Here is a 9,441-nt window from a genome sequence, read left to right on the forward strand (position 1 = left end):
CCTTCCCCCAAGAGGTTTTAGCCACTCCCCCAAAGGCCTGATTTGAGTTCAGGACAACCCTTACTGCATACTAACTCGTTTTTTACACTGTCATCAATTTAGAGTCAGGCTGCACAGACCTAACTGTCTCTGTACATACTGCTTTCTGTCAGGCTGCACAGACCTAACTGTCTCTGTACATACTGCTTTCTGTCAGGCTGCACAGACCTAACTGTCTCTGTACATACTGCTTTCTGTCAGGAATCCACAGACCTAACTGTCTCTGTACATAGTGCTTTTTGTCAGGCTGCACAGACCTAACTGTCTCTGTACATACTGCTTTCTGTCAGGCTGCACAGACCTAACTGTCTCTGTACATACTGCTTTCTGTCAGGCTCCACAGACCTAACTGTCTCTGTACATACTGCTTTCTGTCAGGCTGCACAGACCTAACTGTCTCTGTACATACTGCTTTCTGTCAGGCTGCACAGACCTAACTGTCTCTGTACATACTGCTTTCTGTCAGGCTGCACAGACCTAACTGTCTGTACATACTGCTTTCTGTCAGGCTGCACAGACCTAACTGTCTCTGTACATACTGCTTTCTGTCAGGCTCCACAGACCAACTCAGCAGAACTTCTCACCTTGAGTAGGACGAAGAACTCGAAGATCCTCCTGAAGCTGGGGGGGAAGAGGCGGGCGTAGGTGACTGCCATCTTGAAGAAGAGGGCGTGGAACAGCCGGTCCCGCACGTTGATGAGCGGGTTCTGCTGGACGTTGCCCGGGTTCCTCTGGATCCTCCCGGGCCCCATGTTGTTGTTGTTCAGGGGGACCTGGTTGTTGTTGTTCCCGTTGGCCTGCTGGTTCTCAGACATCTTCTCTCTGGACTCAAGAGAACCTCTGTGGCTAACTCAGGTCAGGCAGATCAGCTTCAGAAGCTTCTAGCTCTACACAACATCTAAAGATCAAGCAGAAAGGGAGTGGTGGTCGGCTCAGTGTGTGTGAGCTTTGGCACAGTTTTAAAACATCACAAGTAGCACTTATTACAGCACTTTAACCCATAGATACCTGATGCAGCATTTGCGTGTATATCCCTCATTTGTGTGTGTATCCCTTTAAGACCGCGAACCGTCTTAAAGGGATAGACACACAAATGCTGCATCATGTATCAATGGGTTAAAGGGATAGGCCAACTTTTTGGGAGATTCACCTATTTGCCATATTGCCCATACATAAACAAGATAAGCACTGCCTTTGTCATCACTGTCCGCACAGTGTGCTGTGAAGAACAGCCGTTCAGTTAGTTAGTATCGCAAATGAATTGGAGTAAACCAGGGCCTGAAATTAATTTTGTAAACTAGGGGGGAATTCCCCCTTTGTGTTCTTCAGATAGGGGGGTTTTATAGATTTTGGGGGGGATCTATAGACTGGGGGGGGGGGGGGATTTATAGACTTTGGGGGCGAGACACTAACCCAAGTTTAACTACGTGTCTTACTGCATTGTCCTATTCTTCCCAGGCACTGTGGCAGTACACAAAGTCCCAGTAAAAGTGCAAATACTCAACTAAAAATAGACTCGGGTAGAAGTTGAAGTAGGGTTTCAAATCCTTTACTCAACTCATATATTATAAAAGGTTACAAAGTGTTCATTCCAGCAGCTGAATTCACTATGTAATTCCCTCTTTCTTGTTTCACAGAATCACATCTGGTTCTTCCTCAGTTGCTTATAGGATGGTTTCCTTTTCACGGCTGCTTTATGAGAAACGCCATCTGAGGGCCTGTTCAGACCTGGTATTAACATGCGTCTTGAGTGATCCGATCACAAGTGGTCAGCTCTAATTATGTTTGTTCACACCTGGCATTAGAATGCGTCTCCATGAATGCTTCTTGTGATCAGATCTCACTTCCCCACCCCAGATGCAAATAAACACGTAATGGCTGTGAGTAAAAATACAGTGCTGGCTGCATTGGCTTTTTTGTTTGGCAATTATTACCATTGAATTATTATAGAAACGTTACAGCTGCAATTAGTACTGACTTATTCGATGGGTATCAGGCTCGCCAGTGTGTGAATTTCCCTGCCGGTTAATAAACTTGTAACAACACCGGTGTTACCCGTTACAAGAGAAGATATTCGTTGGCTCAACTTCTGATTATGTCCATATTTTGCTTTTTTCTCCTCTCCACCATGAAGATCATACATGACGGTCCAGATTTTTCATTTAAATGTTCTGTCTGACGCAGCTCCCAAGGTAGACAGTGACACCGAGCATGGATATTACCACAGAGAGTACATTTATTTAGCTGGGCTCATCATATTGGACCATGTAACAAAATCAATTTTGTTAATTGCACTAATTTAGAAATTTTACCATTTAAAAGGGGAAATTATAATAGGGTTTGTAAACCAGCAGAATAGCCTAATAACATCTTCTATAGCCTAAACTGCTTTTGCAATAATATTTTTCACTTTCTTTTTAAATAAGATGTTTCATTCAGTAAATCTATTGAAATAAAAATATATAATAAAAAAACAGCATGTTTTCATGTTTTATTCTACTACCACTATAGAATAGAATCTATAGTGTATTACAAAAGTAAGGTCTCCCAGAGCTGATTACCGTTTAATCTGAGCTCAGAAGTAAACAATGTTAGGAGAGAGTTGCATAATGATGTCATTAACTGAGCCAGGACTCCCTTTGTTATGCAGAGGTGGTCAGTAGAGTAGGTGGCCTCCTAGGTCACATTGCTGTTCAGACACAGACGGGAATCCAGCCACATGTGGCCCAGGCCACCTCCGAAGGTGGCTTGAGGCAATCAGATTGATTGCGCATTGGGTGCATTCAGACCTGTACTTTACTGAGATCAGAGCACCAAAGATCAGAACTGGGCCGTTTAAATGCCAGGTGTGAAAGGGGTCTGAGTGGTGACTTAAAGTTAGTTGACGTTTTGTAACATCGGCTGATGAAAGGCACACCACCAAGCATTTTACAAATCGAGTAGCTCATTTCACCCTCCTTATGCTCGAGCCATGGATATAGTGTGCGCATTTTCTGATGAAATCAGCTAAAATCAACGTTGATCGGGGCTGATACTACCTCCATTGCTGGAACGAAAGGCCTAACAAAATGACTCGCCGTTCCGTCCTTGTGACTTTTAAAGAGGAGGCGAGGCGTAAGGATGCCGCAACGATTGTGGCTTTCGCAGGCTATGTAAAAGGGGCTACTGTTACAAAGTGGGGCACTTTAACATGGGGTGAACGGGAACGACGGGACTTCTGAGTCCTGCCTCAAGTGGCCATTCGAGGAACTACAGCTTTCAGGACTAGTTCTGCATCATCATGGGAAAACCCGAGAGCTTGCGGTTGCGCTTGCGCTTGAGGTTATGACTTAGATTGGTCGTAGCCTAGCCAGAGGGAAAACAGCCAGAGAAAGAAATTAATGCAGGCCACCAATCACAGACGACCATAAAGCGAGCTCCACCAATCAAAGAGGTCATCGTTACACCTTAGGATTGTGGGTAGTGAAGGCAGATCACATTTTTTTATGTTTAAAAATAGAAAAAGGTTGACATCTTAGAGATTTGTGGCTTTACATGAAGATATCATCGTTTCAGTACTGGATCATGCATGGTACAGCTACATTGGGTGGTTATGACATTATGGCTAATAATCAAAATCTCAATGGCCATTATGAGAAATACTCTTCTGTGGCAATGACGTCACGGAAAGTCACGTGACTGTTGAGCTCTATAGTGTATCAAATTAATTCAAACACTAGTAAAAAATGGTGAACACACTATATAGTCCACTATTTACAGTATGTAAGTGGGACCGGTTTCGAACAGGGCTAATGACTGTCATATTCAGGAAGTCTTGTGAGCACCTACATAATATCATCATGCATTACCTTTAATCAAGCAGCAGATTTCCTCACAGCGTCAGGACAGGCAGTGACCTGATTCCAGGGAGACAACTCTACTGCGGGCCTCGAACTCCGTGTTTATCTTCCACAGCACGCAGGCCGAGCTGCTCTGCCCAGCCGGCCTCGAACCCCGTGTTTATCCTCCACAGCTAATGCTAACACATCTCCTACCTGCTAATGCTAACACATCTTCTACCTGCTCATGCTAACACGTCTCCTACCTGCTCCACTGTGTTTGAAACGGGAACCCTGATAAACGACGCAGCTAGCTTGCCTGCTAGCTGTTTGGCTCTCCCGTTAGCAAGCTTCCGCCCTAGCTAGCCAGAGAAGCTAACTTGAAGCAGCTATCCGCAGTGTGTTGTTAGCTCGCTTGGAGCTGTGCCTGCGGTGTTGTCAGTCAGCCCGGGCTGTGGTGAGCGGACAGCGGGACGCTCTGTCTCATTCGGGCAGTTAGGACTATTATTATCCGGCGCTGCTGTGTCAGTTTGCTGCCTGGCTCATGGGCTCGGCAGTGACGGAACAACTAAAGAGTATTTGCAAGCAAGAGTCGACCACCTATAGCATTTTGACAACAGCGCTGCCGCCATTTTGGCTGGAAAGACGCCTCCTTGACCAATGGGACTACATCAGAACGTTCATCACAACCAGGACAGCCAATCAGATGGTCTCTTCCAGGCCAAAATGGCGGATTTTCTGTGCGCTGACGTTGCAATGGAACGAATAAGTAGTTATCATTTCTTTAATCTAATTTTCATTGGAACAACGACCAGAGCGGATTCGGAATGTATGTCGTTTTGTTTATGTGTTGACGTCTAGAAAAAATAAATAAAGTCCGCACACTGCAGTTACAGGACTTGTCAGTTTATTGACCGTTTCAATCACGCTTCTTTTTTCTAGTTTGTGTTGACGTCTACCATCTGTATTATGCAATAAAAAAAAGTTAACTACTAAGGACCCCACAGATTTCCATTAATCTGCCTGTATAGAATCGAGCTACTGATTTTCAGTTGAATCTTAAAACATAGGCAAGTTTAAGGAGCTGTCCATCAGCACCACTTAGAAATCAGGAAATAAAAGTGGGGGTCTGTCTGCAAAAGGCAAATAATTGATTATAAATTAAATAACGGTATCATTCATCAATGGAAGTTAGTTAGTTATTTGTTCATTCATTCATTTATTTTACGTGTTTGTTGTTACTTGATGTCTGATATGAGCTGCAGGCACATACAGAGGCAGCCATGTCACCCATGGGGTCCTAGCTTCATTGGTTAGCTCAGCTGATGAACGGTAAGAGAGGCTTGTTTAGCTGCTCAGGCTGACTCCTTTTAGAAGTGCTGCTGTATTATAATGCTGTGCAGCTGAGTGAGGAGGCTCAGGCTGTTTATTTTAAGAAGGGTTCTGTATAGAAACGCTTAGTTAGTTTGTTAAGAAAACACATGTGACTGTGTTTCACAGGACGTGTCAGCCACTAGCTAGCGTTTTAGCCACTGACCACACTGCGCTAAGCTAACTCACTGGTTTGAGAGAGAAACTGAGCTATACGTTAGTTTGAGTTCTGCATGTTTTGGTTGCAACTCCTGGTGGCTCAGGCTCTATGCAAAGAGCATCAGACCAAACTCCATTCAGAATCTGACAGTTTTGAATAATGCAGGTTCCCACCTAGCCCCATAGGGCTCAACAGTCACGTGACGTCTCCTGGTAAATCAAGTAGTAGTACCATGCCACAATATTTACCCTTATCAACCTCTGTTGTTCTAATTCGATCTGTCAGATAGAGTAGACGGGTGTCTGTGGAGTGAGACGTCCTAAACCCAGACTGAAACTCGTACAGAAGGTTGTTGGTTGACAGATATTCATTGCTTTGTTCAAAAATGATCCTTTCCATCACCTTTGAGACCGTGCTTAGGATCGAGACAGGACGATAAATTCCCGGGTCCAATTTATTTCATTTTTTTTTATAGAGAGGAATAACTCTAGCTAACTTAAAGGAACACTCTGCCCATTTTCAACCAGCTTTGTATCATTAGAACATCAGTAGTATATCAGAAAACTGTAAACTGTTTTGAAGTCTGTCATTTAAATTGACAGTTATTGAGTGTTAAAGTGTGTGGACCAGTGACATCACTGGTCCACACTAACTCAAATTAATAACTCATTAACTCAAATCAACTCTCAATAACTGTCAAACTAGATGAATGACAGAATGTTTGACAGTTATTGAGAGTTGATTTGAGTTAATGAGTTATTAATTTGAGTTAGTGTGACCAGTGGTCCACACTTTAACACTAAATAACTGTCAAATTAAATGACAGACTTCAAAACAGTTTACAGTTTTCTGATATAGACGGTTTTCACGGAATGGTCAGTCCTGCACTTGAATGTTTTTTTTCTGTTTTGTCCATAGCAAACACTGTAACAGGAAGTGAGCGGGGGTTCAATTTAGAATGTTTTTGTTAAAACCGTCTATACTACTGATGTTCTAATGATACAAAGCTGGTTGAAAATGGGCGGAGTGTTCCTTTAAGGTCATTTGGGAAATGATTGATGGACATGTTTACAATAAAAGTTCAGCAGGAATCTGGCGGGGATCTTTTAGCAGGGTTGAGGGCTTTAAGCTTTTTTTTTTTACATTTTCCTCAGACACACTTAAACAAAAACGTATCTGCCTGGACTCCTTTTTGTTGATAAAACCTCTCCACATGACTTTCACCAAATGTGTCTGTTGAACTGGGCAAATTATTTACTAATGTATTTGCTATAGTATTGAAAAACTGATTTAAACTATTCGCTACATTAAAATGACCTGTTACGAGCGTGCCTCCTATGTCTACACTCATGTTTTTTGCTTTTGTTATAAGCCTGTTTCTATATCATGTCTGTTTCAAGCACTTCCACAGCTGTTGTGGATTTGACTTATTTTCTGTTATTTCTTCATTGAAATACTCTACCTTGGCTTTCTTTGTCAGTCTAGTTACCTCATTTCTGAGTGTTTTAAATTCAATGTAGACTTGCTCATCCCTGCTTCTACTAAAACTTGTGAATGTGTCATTTCTGAACTTGATCGCTTTGAGAATTTTTGAAATCCAAGGCTCCGATCTAACTTTACGTCGTGTTTTTTCTGGTGCAGTTTCGTCTATTGCTGCTAAAAAGAAAGATTTAAAAAAGGCCCCAAGCTTTATCCACAGACACACAGCTAAAGACGGGTGACCAGTCCATGCGCAGTAACCTACCTTTTAGTACCTCGCTATTATAGTTCTTCAGAGACCCTTATCTTGATAGTGTTGTGATAACCAAGGACTGACCTCTGAACCCTGCGGGTGCAGAATATGATTGAGTGGTCGCTTAGTCCATAGTCTATTACTCCACTGTTGGGGATTTTAGACTTATCAGAGACTAATACCAGATCGATGGTGGTATGAAAATAACTTGTTATCCCAGTGGGTTTCTTTATTAGTTGTTTAAAGTTAAAGTTGGTGCAAAAGTTTAGGAAGGCCCTGTACATGGAATGGTCATGACTTCAGACGTCAGTGTTGAAATCACCCAGTATTATTACCTCACCAGACAAAAACTCGCTGTGTTTTGGAGCATAGCTCTTCTATCTTAGTGTAAAAATCACTTTGATCTGGTGGTCTGTAACACAGTCTTACTAGAATTGGGTTGCTCAGGAAGTTAGATGTTAGCCCAAACCAGGGGTGTTGTCTACGTGCTACGCAGGTATACGCAGTATACACACTGCAAAATGACTCAGATTTGCGTATGCGCACTGGGAAATGCGCTATGATACGTATCGTTTTCAATTTCCATTCATAAAATTCACCCTGTGCGCTCTGTGTGTTACCCTACGTTCACACACAGCACCCAAGCCTTGCCTTTACCCACGCTTTTAAATAGGCGTCCTTTTTAGTCAATGAGGCTGTGTACACAGGGCGCCTCAACGTGAACCTTCCGTGTACCCACGTCTCGCCTGCTGCGCCGATTTTTACGTGAGTTCTATTTTCAAGCCGACAAGGCGCGTGAAGGCAGACTTTTTCTGTCAAGCCAGGAAAGAAAAACGCGACAATATCCGTGGGAAATGGCAAAGTCAACTGAATTTCAAAATAAAATGGTGTTACAGCGTTGAGCAGAGAGAGAGAGAGAGAGATTGACGGGTGGCTATCACGTGGGGCTTTCTCACCTTCGGCAAACAAATCTTCAGGAGACAGAATAGCGACTGAAGAAGCAAGATGAAGCTGATGGCTGAAGCTATTTTGCAAATTTGGGGAGGAACAACAACAAAAAATGGGTCGAATCTCCGCCCACTTCCGGCCGAAACCACGCCCCCCATTCGGGAGGGGGGGGGGGGGTCAGAGTCAGAGTATACCCTCTGAAAAAAGGTAGACTACACCACTGGCCCAAACTGCTTCTAAGTGGTCATCATTGAGATCCATTCTGAAATTAAAAACAATATCTGACATGTAATTCTCAATTTCTATCTCAACATCTGATATTGAGGAGTCCAGCCAGGACTCTGAGATGCCAACTATTCCTGCTTTGCTACATTGAACAAGATGCCGGATTTTATGGATTTTATGTACCGTAAATTCCGGACTATAAGCCGCTGCTTTTTTCCCGTTTTTTGGCCTTTTTTGGCCCCTGCGGCTTATATAACGGTGCGGCTTATCTATGGATTTAAAAAAAAAAAAAAAAAAAATCTCTCTTTTTTAGCACTCTTTCTAACTATAAATCCACTTCTGTTTTAATTTCCTCTCTTGCCCTCTTTTAACAACATAACATAACATAACACAACACAGGTAAGCAGAAAGAAAAAGACGAAGCAATCACCGCCATGAATGAGGAAATGACTCACCTGCTGGAGGCTGGAGATACACCGGCTTGGGCTAAACTTTTACTCCGTGAAACACTATCGATTAAGTCCGACATCGCTCAGAGGTTTGAGCAGCTTGAAAACAAGTTTGAAAACGTGCAGAAGTCCATCCACTCACTCACTAAAGAAAATAAGGCAACGTGAACAGAGTTTCTAATGCGGAAAAGCGCATCAGCGCACTGGAGGACAAAAACAACACAGTGAGTCCGAAAGTGGATAAAATGCAAAAACAAATCGAAACCCTGCACACGCAGGTTGATGACTTAATCAGCAGGAGTAAAAGAAATAACATTCGCCTGATCAATGTAAAAGAGGGAGCTGAGATTGGTAACATGGACGCTTTCCTTGGCAAAATCCTGTGTTACATCCTGGACCTGAAGGAAGGCGAGAAACCACCAGAGGTGGACAGGGCACACCGGGCGCCTCGGCCACGTCCAGACCCCGGCCTGCCACCGAGGGCCATCTTCATCTGCCTACTACTCCGCTGGCCCGACCGTCAACTCATCCTCCAGGCTGCGGGGAAGAAGCCCCTCACCTGGGAGGGTACGCGCTTTTTCGTCCGGCAGGACCTCTCCGCGTTGGTGCAACAGAAACGCGCAACATACAACAGCATCATCGAAAAGGTTAAAGTCAATGGATATCGCTTTGGCGTACTGTACCCAGCGAGACTCGTCA

At 43.5% G+C, this 9,441-nt stretch overlaps 1 protein-coding gene across 2 annotated transcripts in view; it reads right to left on the reverse strand.

Moving 5' to 3' along the window:
- Positions 1–4,380, reverse strand: part of tmem259 (transmembrane protein 259) — a 16,088-nt gene extending 11,708 nt beyond the window's left edge. For both annotated transcript variants that reach the window (XM_083647117.1, XM_083647116.1), the window contains exons 1-2: positions 3,888–4,380; positions 624–937 (exon numbers count right to left, since the gene is read on the reverse strand). In XM_083647117.1, coding sequence (XP_083503243.1) covers positions 624–854 — 231 coding nt within the window. In that variant the 5' untranslated portion in view covers positions 855–937; positions 3,888–4,380. The remainder of the gene's footprint in view (positions 1–623; positions 938–3,887) is intronic.
- Between the last annotated feature and the right edge of the window lie 5,061 nt (positions 4,381–9,441).

The sequence above is a fragment of the Poromitra crassiceps genome (genome assembly GCF_964638095.1).
Source record: "Poromitra crassiceps genome assembly, chromosome: 12".
Classification (NCBI taxonomy): Eukaryota; Metazoa; Chordata; class Actinopteri; order Beryciformes; family Melamphaidae; genus Poromitra; species Poromitra crassiceps.